The 20,874-nt window shown below is 42.8% G+C and overlaps 1 protein-coding gene across 3 annotated transcripts in view; it reads right to left on the bottom strand.

Moving 5' to 3' along the window:
- PDE8B (phosphodiesterase 8B) overlaps positions 1–20,874 on the bottom strand; it is a 286,354-nt gene that overhangs the window by 144,327 nt on the left and 121,153 nt on the right. For 2 of the 3 annotated variants that reach the window (XM_067731048.1, XM_067731047.1), the window contains exon 2: positions 4,954–5,010. In XM_067731048.1, the coding sequence (XP_067587149.1) occupies positions 4,954–5,010 (57 nt within the window). Of the gene's footprint in view, positions 1–4,953; positions 5,014–20,874 lie in introns of all 3 variants that reach the window. The other variant, XM_067731046.1, reaches the window with a different exon arrangement.

Here is a 20,874-nt window from a genome sequence, read left to right as displayed (position 1 = left end):
CTCCACCTCTTACGCTGGGTGGTGGGTTCTTGGCATTAGTTTTACTATTATATTTCATAGCTTATGAGCACAAATTTAAAATGTGCGTTATGTTTTAACATACCAAATATAATAAGCCCAAAATTACAGACAATTGTTTTTGTGATGAGGGAGTGAGTCCATTACGGGATATTTAAATACTGCAAAGGACTATATCGTATTTGTGAGGATGGAAATACAGTACACTTGAGACTTTGTTATAAAATTTGACTGCTAAACAAACATATTAAAAACAAGCTAAGGGTAACCACTAAAATAGAAGCATAACCTACAGTTTCTAAAACAGAGAAAATAAAAGGTAATTCTGAAAACTATGTCAACTTAACAAAAAGTAGAAATATGAGAAAAAGAAAAAGGGTAACAAATAGAAAATCAAGACTAATTGTATCAGTAATCACACTCAGTGTAACAAGATTACACTCACTTATTAAAGTCAGATTATCAGAATAGGTTTTAGAAAAATAAAACTATGTGCTCCTTATAAGAGGGATATTTAACATAAAGTTATAAATAAAACCGAAAATGAAAAGATAGAAAAAGATATACCAGGAAAATATTAACCAAAGAAAGCTTGTCCAGCCATATTACCAACAAATAAAATAGAAATTAAGGCAGAAGTTTAAAGAGGGACACTACATAATAATAAAAGGATCAGTCACCAAGAACATACAACAATCTAGAACTTGGATGTACATTAACATGACAGACTCAAAACATAAGAAAATATTAAGAAATATTGAGGATATTGACATATCCATTACAATAGAAACAGACACAAAAAATTAAGATAGAGATGATTTGAATAGCATCATTAATAAAGTTGAATTAATTTCACAGATATAGAAACCTGTATTCCAGAAATAGAGATACATCTTTTTTAAAGTTTTTGTGGAAAATTTCAAAACTGGCTACATTATTGGCTACCAAACAAGTTGCAACAAGTATGAAAGAATCAGGCATCAGGTAATTCAATGGAGCAAGGAATACACAGTCATTTCAACAAATGGAGCTGCTCATTCAACATGGAAGGAAAAAGAGCCTTGACCTCTTTATTCCACCATACATAAAAATGAACTTGAGATAGATTATAGATCTAAAATTAAAATTTAACAATAAAGTTTCTAGAAGAAAACGAGAAATAATCTTCAACCTGAGACTAAGGATTCATAGACCACAGAAAGTAATAACCATAAAAGGAGTGATAAATTAGACTATATCAAAACTAAAATTTTTGCTCAAAATCCAAGTTTGTAAAAATGAAGACAGGAGCCACACATTGGAAGAAAATATTTTCAAAATCTGATAAAGGACTTGGGCCAAGAATAGATACAGAATTCCCACAACTCAGTAGTTTTTTAAAAGTCAACCCAACTAAAAATGGGCGGAAGACTTAACTAAACATTCACAGAAGATTTTAAAAATGGCCAATCAGCGAACAAAGAAGTGCTCACATTATTAGTCATGGAGAAATGCAAATTTAACTTACCGTAAGACAGAACTACTCACCTACTAGATGAGCTAAAATTAAGAGACTGAAACAAACATTACCAAGGATTTGAAGTAATAAGAACTCACATTGCTTGTAGGAGTGTAAAATGGTACAACCACTTTGAGAAAAGATCTGGATATATCTTATAAATAGTATCTAAACACACTATTGTTTTGAAGGTTCTAGCAGGACAATCAGGCTAACAAAATAAAAGGCATTCAGATTGGGAAGAAAGTAGTAATGTTATGATCCTGTATATAGAAAATCCTAAAGAATTCACACAAAACTGTAAAAGCTAATAAATGAGTTCAATCAATACACAAAAATAAATATATTTCTATACACTAGCAATGAACAACCCAAAACTGAAAGTAAGGAAACAATTCCATTTGTCATAGCATCAAAAAGAATAAAATATTTCAGGAATAAATTTAACAAAAATATAAAACACTACACTAAAAACTACAAGACATTGGTGAAAGAAGTTAAAGAAAATCTAAATAAATGGAAAGACATCTTATGTTAATGGATTGGAAGACAAAATGGTTAGCACAGTAATATTCCCAAATTGATCCACAGGTTTAATGCAATCACTATCAAAATCCCAGCTGGTCCCCCTCACTCCCCAAATTAACAAGCTGGTCCTGAAATTCATATGAAGATTCAAGGGACCCAGACAGCAAAAACAACCTTGAAAGATAAGGAAGTTGGGAGACTCACACTTCAAAGCTACAGAAATCAAGATAGTGTGGTACTGGCATAGGACAGACATATATCAATGGAATAGAAATAAGAAGAAATAAACGCTCACAATCATGGTCAGTTGATTTTAGAAAAACATGCCAAGACAATTCAATGGGGAAAGAATATTCTTTTTAACAAATGCTGCTGCACAACTAGATATCCACATAACAAAAGAATGAAGCCCTACCTCACACCACATACAAAAGTTAAATCAAAATGGATCATAGAGCTAAATATAAGAGCTACAACTATAAAACTCTTAGAAGAAAACAAAGGAGTAACACTTTGTGACCTTAGATTAGGTGATAGATTCTTAGGTACGACACTAAATGATAAAGAAAAATTTCAGAATGATGCCTGCTGCCTGACACCTTTCAAATAAAGTTTAAAACATTCAAGACAAAGTAAATATTAATGGATACATGGGACTTCCCTGGTGGTCCAGTGGTTAAGAATCTGCCTTCCAATGCAGGGGACACGGGTTCAATCCCTGGTCAGGGAACTAAGATCCCACATGCCGCAGGGCAACTAAGCCTGCGTGCCACAACTACAGAGCCCGCGTGCCGCAACTACAGAGCCTACACGCCACAACTACAGAGCCCATGCACCACAACTAGAGAGCCCGTGCGCCACGACTACTGAGCCCGCACACTCTGAAGCCTGTGCACCACAACTAGAGAAGCCCGTGTACTGCAACGAAAGATCCCACGTGCTGCAACAAAAGATCCCGTGTGCTGCAACCAAGACCCAATGCAGCCAAAAATAAATAAATAATTTAAAAAAATGGATACATAAATATGTAGAAGAAATATACAAATACCTATCATAATCAATCTCCAAACAGTGGTTACTTTTAGGGAAGAGAGAGGAGGGCAAAGGGATAAATAGGGCTTAAAGTATCTGTAATCTCTTGTTTCTAAAAAGAACTCTGAGACAAATAGGACATCCTTGACAAAATAAATTTATCATGTTTGATAAAATAAAATTAGCATATTTCATAAAAGTGGATATGGGTATACACATGTACTTTTATGAGTATTTAAAATACTTTACAATTTAACAAATTATATTTTATAAAAATGAGACATCCTTGGGGACGTCCCTGGTGGTCCAGTGGTTAAGACTTTGCCTTCCAATGCAGGGGTTGCGGGTTTAATCCCTGGTCGGGGAGCTAAGATCCCACATGCCTCGCAGCCAAAAAACCAAAACATAAAACAGAAGCAGTATTGTAACAAATTCAATAAAGACTTTAAAAATGGTCCACATCAAAAAAAAAAAAAAAATCTCAAAAAAAAAAAAAAAAAAGATTTTAAGAATGAGATGCCCTTATCATGAGCATTCATTGCCAGTACAACACAGGGTGAAAAATGAAGGTAAATTAAAGTAACTGATCTAAAACCACACTAATCCCAAGAAAAATTCTGGAAATTACTTTGGGAATAAATACTGATATCAGAACCTTTGTCACTGCCTTTATTCAAAATGGACTACAAAGTCCATGCCCCCAGAATGAATACTGGAATTTTCCACTTGTTTGTATTCTATATAAATAGTTGTGGCTTATGTTTATTTTAATAAATTCTCTCTTCCTCTCTCTCTCTGCTCCTAAATTTGTTTTCATCCAATTTTCCCAAGCTTAAATCTCTTGTTTTTTTCCTTTCCCTAGATTTGCATTTCCTTTTCCGAGCAACAGTAAATTATTTTCTTTTCCAACCGCTCTTAAATCAAACAGTACATTTCTTTGGTTGGTTTTTCACTTTCATCTACATGTTAATTGGTTTATTTACATCTTCTCTACATCTTCACTCGTCCAAAGTACAGCACAAGTTTCCAGGTGCTAACAAGCTACAGTTTTACAAGGAGGAAGGTGGCTCATCTAGGTCTACCAGGAAGATGCAGATGCAGATGAGGACTTAACAAACACTTCTCACACCTACTTCCTCACAGGGCACACAGGAAGCTGGAGGGGTGGTGGGGAGGACATGGGTACTGCTGATGTTGGAGGGTGGTCAAGGCTGCAGGCGCTGGCCCCTTCTCTCCCTGGAACAGGAGCCTTGGTGCTTCAGAGCCCAGTAGGCTGCCTGCCTCTAGTCACACAGGACAACAGTTACCATCACTGAGCACCTTCTACTGCCAGGCAGTGTCCCAAGCACCTGATGCTATTTCCTTGAGCTCATAACTTCCTAAGAGAGAGACATTACCGTCTCCACTTTACAGACAAGGCACTGGGTAGAGAAGTGAAGCAATACATGCAAGGTCACAGAGCTGGTAAAGGCAGAGCCAGGATTCCCACCCAGCCGTGGCTCGTGGCAAAGCCCTGCCCTTTACCACACACGGCTTCTTCCCTTTCCAGCTGCGGAAGCAGCATGTAGAACAGACGCGTTTTTTGGTGAAGAATTGTTCTCCCTCACGACCTACCATGCAATCGCTCTACCTATTATATTATTTATACTCAAAATGGGGCAATATTTGTCTTCAAGAAAGCAATCTGATTCCTCGTTTGACATTAATAAAAACAAGCCTTTGCACACAGGCATATACACACACACCACGTATGGATATGTGGGCATGCACGTCAGGGCAAGGATGGCCATCTGCTGTATATGAAAGAGCCCCTCGCGTAGTGCTTCTATAACCACTTGCTCTGCAAACCAAGTCCCTACAGAGGAACGGAGGTGTACCTGGATAGGATCCTGCGTCAGTCTCATGGGCCCGATGCGTACCTCTGCAGAAGAGACCTGCTAAAACAAACAAACAAAAACAGCACATGAGATGTGTCAAGTCATAAACTACAGGAATTGACAAATTCTTCCTTACACTGGATATTATGTCATGCCCCTTTGCAGCTAAATAAAAGGATCCAATTTATTGACATGGAGACAGTTTATAAAATATCACATACAGTACAATTCTGGTTTTGTAAAAGAAGGTATACATTTATGTGCATTGAAATGTCTGGGAGGATATATCCTCAAGGCTAAGTGGTAGGATTTCAGGTTATTTTTACCTTAAGTGCATGGATTTTTATAATAAGCACATATTATTCTTTACTCTCTCTTTATGGGAGAAAACAACTCAATAATTATTTACTGAGCACCTACTATTCTGGGCATGATGCCAGGCTGTTATTATTCCGAAATTTCCAAAGAGTAAAAATTCCTCTCATATGTGGAAGCTAAAGCATTTTGATGGTTTAAGAGTGTTCCTATATTTAGATCTTTTTTTATCTTCATGTTTTAGTATGAGGAATAAACAGCTTACTTTTACCCGTGTTGACCATGACTAAATTATGCATTTCAGTTGTACCTCCTCAAATAAACTGAGTAACCTCACACCAGGACCACAGGAAGCTGAACTCTGTCCCATAACTCTAGGAATGAGCTTAGGTGTTCACTGGCCAACACCATCTAACTGCCTTTGGCTGCAAGCAGAGAGAAAATTTTTCTCTTTATTTTTAATTACTTTACTTGGATTTCTAAAAATAACTTTTCTCTAGGCAATCGGATTGAAGGTCTTGGCCTCACCTCCCTGGATCCAGGTTTGTTTTTCTCTAAGAGGCTGCAATCATTTTGCCTCTACTTAGCAGCTTATCCTGCATTCAACACACTAGGTTGGCCCCCATGAGTCAGACAGGACAGCTTCAGCAAGCATCGGAGTTCACAGGACCAGAGACATTTCAGTGACCCAAGGGTCGGAGGAGGCTTTATCAGTTAAACAAGAAAGGCAGAACTTTCTTTACATTAGACTCGAAGACTACTAATTTCCCTTTCTCCTTTCTTGCCCTTTAACTGCAGGTGGGCATGGTGTGAAGCTTTTCCGAAACATAACCACGAGTTGCCGATGTCCTTTTCCTCTGTCAGGCGGATTCCTCCAGCCCGCTCTGCGGTGAGCTCTCAGGAGAGCAAAGCTGGGCTCTCCTGCCCTGCTTGGGGAAGCAGCCTCCCCACGGTGAGTCCTTCCAGCAGGGCTGGAATGACTCCTTGGGTCCCTGAGCCTGTGGACCTGCGACAAGTCCCTTCAGTGTTGCACTGCGGTCCTCAGGCCTAAGTGACACACTCCAGTTGCTTTTCTCTAAGCAAAACAATGCCCCGTGAGGGGTCTGTACTGATACGTGCACAGCCCCAAGAATTCCCCTGGAAGGAGAACGTCACCAGGTCTCCTGCATCACTGGGACTCTGGCCACCACACAGCTTCACCCTAAAAGCAGTTTTTATAGTCTGAAATAGACACCCTCCCTCAAAACCAGTGCAACCGCCAGAATTCTGCTACAAAGTTAACGACTGAGAAGTGAAACCAGTTTGGTTCAGAAAGAGAAATGTGACTGAAAATCTGAGGTATCTTTGTGCTCTCTGGTCTCTCCTGGCAGAGTGCCTGCACCACCCACAGAAGCCCCTGCGACAGGGCCTCCTGCACTTTCTCCAGCAAAACTGGCCCTGCACAGGGGCACCCAGGGACAGAAGACAAATGAAACAAGAAATCAATAAAAGTTTAAAAGCAATCAAATAAAAAGTGGCTCGCTTTGGAAGGCTAATGGACTAGGGCAAGGGCAGAGACTGCCCCCAAAGTGATAATTCCCTCCTAACCGATGCATTCCTGTGTACTTTGAAGGAACGAACGTATGCACGACGTTGTTAAACAGGCCATGTTCAACTCTGCCAGCAAAGCCGCTGATGACTGCGGAGGCCCTCCTGTCTCCAGCCCTGTGCTAGGCACTCTCACATGAGCGACCTTGGCAGGAGAAAAGCAACAGGCACCGAGTGACGGCATGCAGTTTTAGAAGCAAGCCTCAATCTAGAAGATCCTTCTCCTGCTGACAGACAGGAAACACCCTCCAACTTTCCCCTGCAGCACAAGAGTTCCCTGCCCGCATCCAGCATTTTAACCTCCTCCGGACCCACGTCAGCAGGAAGCTGCCACCTGAGGCAGAGCCCAGGAGAGGAACTGCAAGGTCGCTGAGCTCTCTCCAAGACCCCAGCCTCTGCCATCCTCTCCCATCCCCCCCAGCCCCACGTCCCTGTGCTGCCTCCCAGAGAGCACAGGTCAACTTCACCACCAGCCTGGGAGCCTCGGTTTCCCAGCTCCCCTAGTCCTGACCTACACGTCACTTCTTGTCTCTTGGTGTGCCTTCTCCTTCTTGGTCTGCGCTCCAGTCATCAGACTTTGGCTTCTGTGTCCAACAGAGGTCAACTATCCCAGTAGAACTGGAACCTCTCCTCCTGGCCTATGAGGGATGGCCCAAGGCCTGACCAGCAGCAGGTAAGGGCACAGACAGCAGCAGCGGCCTGCAGAGTTCTCCTTCTAACATGGGAGTCTTATTGTCTGCATTTCACCCATTTCTAAGAGAACAAATTATGAACAGAAACAGGAGACCGTTTACTGATGTCTGTGTAGTCAAGCCAAGATCCTCTACTACAAAGAGTGAACTTTGAGCAACTGCAGATACACAGATCCTCAATTAGTGTGTTAGCTCTGATTCCAGGATGCGACCACATTTGCCAAGGACACAGAAGCGAGAAGGAGGTGGGGTCATAGGTATTACAATTCCAGCTCTGGAGAGGAGAGGAGGATAAGTTGAGAGTGTGAAGAGAGACACGCTTCCTAGTGACTCCGACCCTCATGGCTCTCTCCGGCAGCCAAATGAGGAAGCACTGCTGGCTGACAGTGCAGTTTTAACTGTCCAACATTAATAGTGTGTCGAATATTTATGTGTACACACATGTGTGTGCATGGTCACCTACACACACACACATACATATATACATATAGCAGGGTCACCAATTCACACTCAGATGAGTTGGCTCTTCAGGAAAAAAGAAATGTCCTATTTTGTATCATTTACTGATTCTATGGTGTAAATACTTTCACCTTGGCTGATCTCAAGGTAGCAACCTAGGTCCCTGAACATGCAACTGGGAGTATATCTTTTCATTCTGAGAGGGTCTATGAGAGGCAAACTCATTCAGACTTGTTTGATAGGCAAATTTCTATCACTTGCTTTTGTTTGAGAATTCAGTGAGATATAGAATTCTGATCGATAGACATTTCCCCTCAGACTTTGAGGCTGAGAGAAAGGAGACCATCTTTCTGGTTTTGAAGGTGGGGAGATCAAGGAAGGCTTTATGAAGACAAGTGGGTCATGGATGGGAAGAAGAAGAGACTGGGCTGGGAGAGGAAATTCCAGGCATAGGAAACAGAAGCAAAGGCACAGAGGCAAGAATGCAAAGATGCTCGTCGGGGAGAAGACAGGAATCTAGGGAAGGTAGATTACAGAGCATGAAAGGGAAGACTAGGTTGTGGTCAGTTCCTTAGAGGATTCTGGAAAGGAAATCCCTTTTGATTCTGTAGGTACCAACCACATTGCAGGTTTTTGAGCGGAGGATTAACAAGATCAGATTTATGACTCAGGGAGAAAAACCATTTGGTTTGCCTACTTTCTGGATAGTCAAGAACAGAAATTTTGCAAAAACAAAACAAAGACACTGCTATGAGTAGGAACTACAGCAGTGAAAGCAAGTGGGTAAAATACACCACAACAATCAAGGAAAAAAAAAAAATTACACCCCCCCCCCACCCGCCAGCTTGGTTTCATATCCAAGGAGAGGGAACTCCAAGATGAAAACCAGCTGGTGCAGGGGAACCAGATGAAAGAGACTAAGTCTTGAGAGAAATCACAGCAGTTCAGGCAGCTGGTCCACCTGTAACTGCAGCATACTCTCTGGTGGTGGTGGCCACAGCTCTCGGTAGCTTCAGGAATTGTGCTAAATAACTTGGACTCCGGTTTTAGAGCTTCCCTCAAATATGAAGGTGGTGAGAATTCAGGCAAAGTGACTGAGCTGGAAGGCCTTCCTCCTGCATCTGCTCAGCAGAGCTGACTCGGGCTTGGAGGGCCGCTCAAGTGCCCCCCACTCTCTGAAGGCTGTCCAGGTCCAGTAGCACCCAGACAGGACTCACCACTCTCTCTGCTCAGTACTCCTCCTGTGTGCTTCTTAGCATTTACTTTACTACCCATTTAAATATCTTTCCCCTGGGCAAGGTTGTGAGTGTCCTGAGGGACACAGATACTGTCTTTTTCACTCTTTTGTCCGCAGCCTCTAGAAGGTGCTCAGTAAATGCTGGTGCTCAATAAAGAAATGGAATTGAGTGAAACGGCCTAAGGTCACACAGATTTTAAGTAACAGACTCAGGACTAAGACTTCATTTTTCCCGACTCCCAGTGCACTGCTCTTTCATTATGCTCCAAATTTTAAAGCATTCATTCTGACTGCACTCCCCATATTTCTCTTATGGGTTTCTGGACTCTGTTCCAATTTTGCAGATGGATTCAGCACCTATCTCTGCTCACACCCTAGTAGTCTGTGCTGCTGCTAACGGGGCTGCCACCAGAAGGAAAAGTTCTGTATGTGTGTGTCTCTCTCTGTCGGGGTGGGTAGGGAGTTGCCATAACTTCTACCTTCCAAAAACAAGCTCAGAGACTGAATCCTCCCCACTTCAACAATTCCTTGGGAATCCATTACTCCCCACCACCTGCAGTACTGAGTGTTCACACCCAGGTGTATACACATGCACAGCTCAGGGCCAAATCAACTTCACTTCATGAAAGGGGTACCCCATTGTAAAGATCATTCTTATTTTTAAATATCCTTAATCAACCCTGACTGCTGCCCTGTTGGCTCTGATTTTAAAACAGTAGTTACATCTCTCAAGGGGTCCCCTGTCTACCCTCCATTCCCAGGCCAAACTACTTTCTTTATTCCTCTGAGCTCTGGGTAAGCAAAGGTGGTATTTGACTCGTCCCTTTTAAATGAGCCCACGCCTGCCCCCTGGCTTCTGGTCAGAAAGTGCAGCCTCCACGTGCCCCACCATGAGGCTGCTGGGCATCGCTCCTCCGGACTGGGAACCACTGACTCGTCCTGCCTCACCTCCCAGGCCCACTGTCCACCGAGCACGCAGAATGCTTCCTTCCTCCTCCTGTGTCTGAACAGCCACAGGCCCCAGCGGTCAGCTCTGACCTCACACCAGCCTCCAGCCTTCACCTCACTTTGATTCTCGCCATGTTCCACTGCCCCCTGGACCTTTCAGAGCCCAACAGGTGGTCCCAATCCTCCCCTCCCCTTCCTGCTTCCAATTATCTTACCTAGAAGTTCTCAACCTGGGCTTCTTATTAGAATTACCTGAAGAACTTGTTAATTATATTAATGCTTGGGTCCTACTTCAAACCAAGAGAACTGGTATCTCTAAGGTGCAACCGGGGTTGAGAACCACTAGTCCATTCTTTGAGCAGACATGTCTATTGTCAACTTCAGACGCTATTACATATTCATTTATGCAACAGATATCAACGGAGCACTTACCTGGTGGAAGTCACCAAAACCCACCCCGACTCAACCATCATACCCGAACCCTGATACCCACAGGATTTTTTCCAGATAAACCACTCCAGAAACCCAAGATGATCATTTAGGCAAGAGGAAGATACAGTCCTTCACATTTGATGAGTTATTCCCCCCAAACAGTATCCCTAAACTAGAATCAAAATAAAAATTTTTATAGTCTTTTTTGTTACATACACACACATTATATATATGGAAGATTACTCATAGTCATGAGATGCTCACAGTGGGCGACAGATCTACCAACTCCGTGTTTTATGCTCTGCTGGTTAGAATATTAATTTGGCAGCATGAGGTTTTATCACAAAAATACAGACATATAAATGTCTACTCATCAAAATATACAACCATAAAAGAAAAGATCACTTTGACTTTAAATTTTAAAACTCCTATTCACCAAAAGCAAAAGCAAAAAACACTAATAAAAGGGAAAAAAAGGTAGGTGCTAGCCCAAGAAATGACATCTACAGTATAGGAAACCAGCAAGTATTGGTAACCAGAACATAACAAAATCCTTAAAAACAATAAAAAGACAACCAGAAAGAAAGCTGGGCAAAAGATGTGAAAAAGAAATTCACAGAATAGGAAATATGCGTATGAAGAGACGCTCAATATTTAGTCATCAGGAATATAAAAATTTCAAATTACAATGAGATACCATGTCACAACCAGCTGTTTTTTGATCAACAGAACAGTAGAATTAAGAAGTCAAACACTACCTAGCATGGGCAAGAAGTAGACCCACAGGAACTCGTACATTGTTGCTGGGAGTGTAAATTGGCTCAGCCACTTTGAAAACGTTCTGGGGATTTCTAGTAAAGATGAAGTTTCCGTACGACCCACAATCCACCTCCTAGGTGAATGGACCCCTGGGGTAGATGAGGAAGCACTTACAAGAACAACTGGAGCAGATTTAGAACCAAGATTTGGAAACAGCCTTATCCACAATCCATTAACATCCATCACCAAAAAAAATTTATATCAAGGAATATCCATACAACGGAAATTATACAACAATGAAAATGAAACAACTCGAGCTACCCATTCCAAATGGACGAATCTCACAAACATCAAGTAAAAAAAATAAGTCTCAGAAGAACACACACCTTAGAGGTTTTAAAGTATTTAAAATAATATTGAATATAGTTTAAGAGTATATTATAACGGTACAAAGAAATGCATATAAATTCCCTATGGAGGCAAGTGGTCCTCCTGGTGGAGAAGGAGATGTATTCAAGGGCTTCAAGTATTGTTCATCGTTGTTTTTTTTTTTTAAGCAGTGACTACTGAGTCCATGGGTGTTTACTGGATTATACGTTCCGGTTTGTTGATATCTTAAATATCACAAAATAAATTTACGATATATTTAGTTTTATGGGAAAAGCCTATTTCCTATTTTGGGGTTCACATTAATTAGCAAGTAGTCACTATATAAATATTCTACATATACTTTTTTTTTTTCCCCCAGTAAGGTCTTTATTTGGTAAAATAAGATGCTGTATTTAAAATTCCTCAGAATACAGAGTTTCCCTGAAACTTGGTAAAATGAAACCCTAGGAAATGGGGCTGGGACTCGGGGGACCTTGCTCAAGGTAACTAATTGCTCTGTGCCCCAGTAAGACAAGAGGGGATTGAGGACCCACCCCCCGATGTGCATGATCCCAGGTAACAGGCACAGCAAACCCACAAACTTAACGCTAAAGAAGTTAAAGCTCCAGAAAGGTTACTCAACTCACCTGAGGGCAGGAGTTGAGATTTAAGCCCAGACCTGCCTTTCTTGGAAGGAAGGCCATGTTCTTATTTACATATTAACTTATATCTTGATTTGTTCCAGAAAGGTCTTAAGATGGTACACAAAGAGACTCTAAGTAAAAGTTGTAAAAAACTTACACATAAGATGTGGAAGATCTGGCTGAGCTTGGGGAAGGTGAAGCAAGTAGGGAGATCAGTACATACCACATGTGTCACAGCCGACGCAGTCAGAGCCAGTGAAAGCAAGATGCGACCCAGAGGCGCCCCGAGGCGCTGGACCAGATGCCGTGATGGGCTTTCCAGCACGGTGTCTTATGATGCCCCCTGCCCTCTCCCATTCTCTACTGTCGCTGTTGGGGACAAGGCTGTTCTTTCTTAAGAAGTATTGTCATTACACTCAGTGACTCTTACTGGGCGAGTGGAGAAGAGGATGATATATCCCACCATGCCTGGAAAACACCACAGTGACAAAGGACAGATCCACCCTCTGGTTAGCGCTGAAATGGTAATTAAAAATAAACTTAAAAATAAAGGGCTTCCCTGGTGGCGCAGTGGTTAAGAATCCACCTGCTAATGCTGGGGAAACGAGTTCAAGCCCTGGTCTTGGAAGATCCCACATGCAGTGGAGCAACTAAGCCCATGAGCCACAACTACTGAGCCCATGAGCCACAACTACTGAGCCCGCATGCCACAACTACTGAAGCCCGTGCGCCTAGAGCCTGTGCTCCACAACAAGAGAAGCCACCACAATGAGAGGCCTGCATACCACAATGAAGAGTAGCCCCTGCTTGTCACAACTAGAAGAAAGCCTGCATGCAGCAATGAAGACCCAAAGCAGCCAAAAAATAAATAAATTTATTTTAAAAAAATAAATAAAAGGCAGAAGACATCCAAGATGCCAACAGACCCATGCACAGAAAATGTGGCCAGCATAGTCTAATGGAGAAACCATCCCACTCCCCATAAATATCAGAAGAAAGAGAGAAATTATTTAAACACTGGAGTCATTTCATCTACAGCCATCAGAAAAGAACTGTCTGGAACAGACCATGTGTTAAAATGGGGGCGGGGGGAAGGTCTAGAATACAATCCATGAAATGGTGAGTGCACCTGAAGGAGGCTAGCACAAGAAAGCCCTAGAGAGAATTAGCTTTGGGCGGGGGAAACCCTAATTGCACTTCAATATTATGATTATGTCAAAAAGCTTTACATCATACATGCCACGCAAGAATCAAGGCATCAAGCTTTCATTAACCTAGCAACTCAGCTGCAGTGTCACTGGGCCAGGCATGTATGTCAACATAACCATTCCCAGATTCCAAAGGTCAAACCCAGGGCGTGACCTGGAGAACAGAAGAATTTAAAGGCAATTGAAAAACGTGACATCCCTCAACTAACTTCCTTCCTTTTATTGGGAATATTGCTGATAATAGAAACAGCTAGATGACTTCAAGCACTCAAAATTACATTGTGTAACAGAGGATGAGCAAAGAATGTCGATCTCTGATTATTCAGAAGGCAATTACCCGGACTGTGGAAAAACCCAAGCATTTCTGATGCCCTTCCACCCTGCTATATGCCTTCTCCTTTAACATTAAATGAAGATGGGACAAAGTGGGGAGGGATGATATTCAAATCCGTCAGTTCTGTTACATGGTCAGCAGTTCTGGTAAATAGATTTGATGGGCAAGAAAACAGAAACCACCTGCTGAAAATGAGTTTTAGAGATATCCTGTGGATTTCAATTATCTATGCTGCCTCTGTCCTCGGTTTTATCACTGAAAAGCTAGAACCGCCTTAGAGAACCAGTAGCCAAATGTCTTCCCTGTTTGACTCCAGGAGAATCTCACACTAGGGCCCGGGTGACCCTGAAGCAACACTGGATTTTTAGCCACAGCTGGCACCACACCAGAACTGAACCACGCTCGCTTTCCTGACTCTGGCGTATCGAGGCCACTCACACTGGGTGAACTGTCACCGTCAGACCCTGAGTCCATGGACTGTGTGGACGTAAGGGGTGATGAATCCGCGTGGAATGTTGACTCCACTTAAAAGCTAATCCCATTTCAACGAATCCCACGTAAAAGTAACAAACTCACGAGCAGTAACCCGCAAAATGCAAATGCCCACTTTTTTGAAAAGGAATTTTACTTAGCTGGCAAAAACAATGATTTCCAAACAGTTATTCATCATATGCACAGTTCCCATCCAAAAGACGTAAAACCTAAGTGAAGCACTATACAATTAGAACCTCAACATTTTTAGAAGCTTAGCATATGGACAGCCGCCCCCGACACCAGCAGGGCATACCTTGAAGGTCCCCCCACTCCCCACCCCCGAGCCCTGTGCCCCTCCCCTTTATCTAATGAAGGTGCACACGTTGGGGGCAGGTCTCTGGGTCTCTGTGCTTGGCCCTCTGGGTCCACCGTGGCTTCCGTGAAAAGCCAAGGTGTCAACACCCCACAACCTTACTTCTTTTTTAAAAAATAGTATTTTTTTGGGCTTCCCTGGTGGCGCAGTGGCTGGGAGTCTGCCTGCCGATGCAGGGGACACGGGTTCGTGCCCCGGTCCGGGAGGATCCCACATGCCGCGGAGAGGCTGGGCCCGTGAGCAATGGCTGCTGGGCCTTCGCGTCCAGAGCCTGTGCTCCGCAATGGGAGAAACCACAACAGTAAGAGGCCCGCGTACCACCAAAAAAAAAAAAAAAAAAAAAAAAGTGTTTTTTAAGAGTTAGGGAGGAGGACAGGGGAGCACCGTGAGGGTGGAAGTGGCCTGTTTATGGGCGTGTGGCTGAGCTGAGGAAGGGCGCCTAGGGCAGCATCCTCCTCCTTCTCCCAGAAACCCAGAGAGTCAGAAAGGGGTAGCCAGTGAATGTGTCCACTGGGGAGGAAAACACCCAGAGAGCTCCCAAACACAGCAAAAGATTACTTAAGTCCACAAAGACCATTTTCTATTCAATCAAAGTACATTTCTTTAAAAAGGTGGTTCCAACTCACAACCTATCTTGGATTCCCGCACATGTCCCTCTTCTCTTGGCTGGAGAACGGGCTGAATAACACACTCTTGTCTGACAGTGGAATGGAAGCGAAAGGCTCCCTTTTGTTCTTGCTCTAAAGCTCCGCCCACTTGCGTCTTCTGATGAACCTCTGCGTACTCAAGGCATTAAATACCTTCATCTGAGAACACAGCGCTCTGCAAACAATTCAATAATGGTAAGAAATAAGCCAGAGGTACCTGCAGGGTGCTATGGGAACTCAGGCAAGATGCATTAAGCTCCCTCTGGGAACTCATGCAAATTTCCAAGAGATCACAGGAAAGCTCAATGATGAAGGAGGAGTGAGGCTGAGGCAGGTGAAAACCATGGAAGGGACATTTCTGGCCTACGGAATACCACGAGGAAAGGCAAAGAACAGAGTTCCTGTGGACAGCCCCGCGCAGTGTGGGTCTGGGGATGGGGATGGTGAGGCTGACCAGGGAGGAAGGGGCCGGCTCGCAGCCTTGCCCTGGTGAGAAGCTTAGGCTTACGGTAGCACTGCTGGATCAGTATTGAGCTGGAACATTCTGGCTGAAGTGTGGATAGATTAAGTGTGGATAGACTGGAAGACCAGAGACCAGAAAGGAGCTGCCGCTGCAATGATCCGGGCCTGTGGTTCTCAAAGTGTGGTCCCTGAACCAGCAGCAGCAGCAGCACTGGAACTTACCAGAAATGGAAACCCTCAGGCCCATCCCAGACCTGCTGAGTCAGAAACTCTGGGGGGTGGGAGCAGCAATGTGTGAGCTGATCGGCCCTCCAGGTGACTGCAATGCTCGCTAAAATTTGAGAACAACTGGTAAAGACAAGAGTTGATGGGCGCCTGCGCTAGGAGCAGCCTGGGGGGTAGAAGAGGACGAGTTCGAGGCTAACACAGGGCATAAAATCAACTGAGACACGTGTGGGCAATGGAGGATAAAGAGAGGAAGTTCAAGGATTTTGGTTTGAGTGACTGGTTGGAGCTGTCAAGAATACAAGAGGCCAAGCAGGCTTATGAGGGCTGATGAGTTACGTGCTGGACGTGCAGAGTTTGAGATGCCTCTGGGCCATGCAACTTGTCAGGCTGTGGGATATATGAGTAGGAAGCTCAGAGGAGAGGCAGTGAAAACCATGCCACCACTCGGAGCACGAAACCAAAGACAGAGCTCTGGAGACACCAGTATCAGAGGGCTGAGGAGAGGCAGGAAAGTCCACAGAAGCCCCAGAAGAAGGAAAAAGAGAAGGAAAAGGAAAACAAGCTGGTTCTCCCAGAACCTCTGGTACTGCCACAGGGCACAGCTAAGTAGGTTTTGTTCTCCTACCTTAATATTAGGGTATCTACTTATATAACTCACCATCATCAGTAAGAGTAAACCAATACTTGATCATCTCAAGAGATGCCTAGATGGCATTTTGATAAAGTTCAACATGCTTTTTTTTTTTTTTTGCGGTACGCGGGCCTCTCACTGCTGTGGCCTCTCCCGTTGCGGAGCACAGGCTCCGGACGCGCAGGCTCAGCGGCCATGGCTCATGGGCCCAGCCGCTCCGCGGCATGTGGGATCTTCCCGGACCAGGGCATGAACCCGAGTCCCCTGCATCGGCAGGCGGACTCCCAACCACTGCGCCACCAGGGAAGCCCTCAACATTCATTTTAAAAATTTCTTTCTTGATAGCCTCCCCTATATCTACTCCTTCCTTCTCTCTTCCCAGGGTTCACTGACTGACTCCTGTTTGGGGAGCTATGTGGTTCTAAAGAAAAAATGTGAATTTATATGAATATGGCGAAGCATTTGACTTCCCTGGCTACAGTGACTGGCTAGAGGTAGTTAAGTGACTTAGGCTGGTCCAATCAAAGTTTTAGCACAGGATTTTGCTAGGAATGCTGACAAAAGGCTGTTTTCTCTCTCTCAGTATCTCTCTCTCTCTCTCTCTCAGTGTCTCTCCTTCTCCCTCTTTCTCTCCCTCTCGCTTAATTCTCCCTGGTTGTCAAAAAAAAATTTCTTGAACAAATGTTTGCTGACTTCCCACTATATTCCAGTCACTGGGGGAAAAAATTGCTCATTACTAAACAAGTAAATACACAGCTCAATTTGGATTGAACTCAGACTCCCTGACTTCAGAGCCTGTGCTTTCACGTAAGATATCATACACCAGACTACCTGAGTGTCATCAAAGAAGACTGAAATAAATGGAATGATATGTGCCTTCCCGGATGGGAAGTCAGTATTTAAAAAGTGTCGTCTCCCCTAAATCAATATATTAATTACTATAGATATCCTGACACCAACTTTAATTTGTAAAATTCTCAAATCCATGTAGAAGAATAAATGGCAGCAACTGGCTAACAAAATTATGAAGGAAGAGTTATTTTGCTCTGCAAGATGTACCGATAGACTCCAAAGATACAACTACCAAAACAGTGTGGTTCTAGCAGAGAGGTCAATGAAAGGTAACAGAAAGCTTAGGAACACACACACACAAGAATATATATATATATATATGAACATATATGTATATTTTCTCAGTTCCTAGGCTTTCTGTTATCTTTCATTGACCTCTCTGCTACAACCATGCTGTTTTAGAAATATGATTTTAGTAAATAGTAAAAGTGTCATTTTATATTAGTGGGGAAAAAGTTGATAATTCAGTAATTTCAAGAACGATAGTATAATTGGTTAACATGTGGGAAAAAATCAAGTTAGCTCCATGCATCATGACATATATCCAAATTACTTCCAGACAGATTAAACTTTTAAATTAAAAAAACCCATGAGAATATTGACAAAATATGTAAGGGAACACTTATATCATTCAAGGGCCTGGAAGGTCTTGCTAAGAATAACATCAAAGACATAAACACTGAAGGAATGATTGTTAGAGTTTTTACTAATAAATATATAAAAAGCATAATAAATATAAAAATACCAAAAAAAGAAAAAATAGTAGTAATATATGATGGAAAAGGAGTTGGCATCCTTATAAGAGTTTGTAAAAACTCTAATAAGACAATTAGAAAAAAGGCAAGTATCCCAATTAAAAATGTGACAGTAAAGAAAGGACAGGCAATTCATAAAACAAACACACGAAAATAGGCTGTAAAAATTATGCAACAATGCTCAGTCTCTCTGGCAATCCAAAACAATTTTTTTGGATTGATTACAAAACTAGATTCCACTTCTACTCATCAAATTCCAAAGATTTTGCAATGATAAACCCCAGTTGCTGTTAAAGGTCTGGGGAAATCAGTATTTTCCTTTCTGGAGGGAGAGAAAAACTGTCCCAGTGACTCTTATCCCATAACACACACCAAATGCCTTCCTGGATCTGGGTACCTTAAAATTTTTGGAGACTCTTTAAATTGCTGTCCTCTTTCCTCTGTTTATACATCTACCATAATACAGGCATACCTCATTTTACTGCACTTCACTTCACTGTGCTTCGCAGATATTGTTTTGTTTTGTTTTGTTTTTTACAAATTGAAGGTTTGTGCCAGCCCTGCATTGTCAGATAATGATTAGTATTTTTTAGCAATAAAGTATTTTTGATTAAGCTATGTACTTTGTTTTTTAAGACATAATGCTATTGCACACTTAACAGACTACAGTATAGTCTAAACTCTTTTTGTTGTTGTTTTGTTTTGTTTTGTTTTTTTGCGGTACGCGGGCCTCTCGCTGCTGTGGCCTCTCCCGTTGCGGAGCACAGGCTCCGGACGCGCAGGCTCAGCGGCCATGGCTCACGGGCCTAGCCACTCCACAGCATGTGGGATCCTCCTGGACCGGGGCACGAACCCGTGTCCCCTGCATCGGCAGGCGGACTCTCAACCACTGTGCCACCAGGGAAGCCCTAGTCTAAACTTTTTACACAACTTTAATAGGCACTGGGAAACAAAAAAATTTGAGTGACTCTATTGCGATATTCGCTTTATTGAAATGGTCTGGACAGGAATCTGCAATATATCAGAGGTATGCCTGTATTTATCATGTTATAATTTTGTCACCATAACCACAAACTGTTGAGGGCAAGAGGACCCTAGGAGACAAATGCCAACTCCATCCAACCACAGTCAGAGAACCAGTAAATGATCAGCTGCGACAGGATGCATTCCAGCACCCAACGCCCAAATCCATCTGCTACAACCAAAACTCACAGATATTTGGTGACTGGGTGTTTAATACATCATTAAAAAGCTGAAGAAGCCCTTGGTAAATGGAAGATTACTTTGCTCCTTGGCACAAAATGTGGGCTTCTGGAGAACGAAAGCTGCCAGCGTTGCTGTTCATTTTTCAGTGGAATTCCTTTTCCCCGTATGTAACTAAGGGGTAATAACACATGCCTCTTGGAGAGGGCAGATGTCGGCTCTGCGCTATTCATGGATGTACCTCCAGTGCTTGGCACATCAGGCAGGTGGTAAACGATACACATCATTAAGATCATTTCTCATTCATTCTTTTGAAAAATCCTTACGGAGCCCCACAGTAAGCCAGAAACGAAACATTTGTAATCTAACTTAATAAGCTGGATCATCATAACATAAGCTCTTTCTCTAGCTTGCATCAAAATGTATTCCCACATGTGAACTGCTTACATGAAAACACAAATGTCTACTTCTATATTAGCTAACTTTACCACCCCTGTTCCCCCAATATCACAGAAAACCAAGAACTGCTTTACATTCTCACTTTCATTATTACAACATAGTCTCCTAGATATTGACCTCCTGAAGGATGATTTCCAACAATTTGCGAATTGGAAGGCTTCCAAGGGGTCTTCTTTAACTCTTTCATTTTACAGACTGCCAAATAAGGCCTAAGAGGGTACTGTTATGTTCAAGGTCGTACACAAGTCAGATGTCAAAGTGGGATAAAATCAAGGTCTCCAAGCTGCCAGGCCAATGATACTTCCACCCTGCCCCCACTGCTGCTTCCTGGTAGTCACCAAAATGCTTTCCCTTCAGAAACAGAAGCACAGAACACCACATTTGCAGGCCTTTTAAAGAGAAGATGTTGGGGCTTCCCTGGTGGTGCCGATGCAGGGGACACGGGTTCATGCCCCGGTCGGGGAAGATCCCACATGCCGCGGAGAGGCTAGGCCCGTGAGCCATGGCCGCTGAGCCTGCGCGTCCGGAGCCTGTGCTCCGCAACGGGAGAGACCACAACAGTGAGAGGCCCGTGTACCACAAAAAAAAAAAAAAAAAGGTGTTGGAATAGATTAACTTGTGGTCAGCTTTATCTCTAATTCCCTACCTCATGATTCTGCTTATAATTTAACATAAGGACTTATAAATATATACCATGTGCTTCAGAGAATGGCAGATAAACCACAAAAGTTAAAAGCCTTTGTTAGAAATTCTGAAAGAGATTCTGACTTATTTTTAAATAAAGGGGCTAATCATGAGTTTAAAAATTTCCTCAAATGCCCCATTTTATCATTTTCCTCTATATCTTCTTCTC

Source organism: Pseudorca crassidens, chromosome 3, assembly GCF_039906515.1.
Source record: "Pseudorca crassidens isolate mPseCra1 chromosome 3, mPseCra1.hap1, whole genome shotgun sequence".
Taxonomy (NCBI): Eukaryota; Metazoa; Chordata; class Mammalia; order Artiodactyla; family Delphinidae; genus Pseudorca; species Pseudorca crassidens.
Note: the sequence above shows the minus strand (reverse complement) of the source record. Positions and strands in the feature narration are given on the sequence as shown.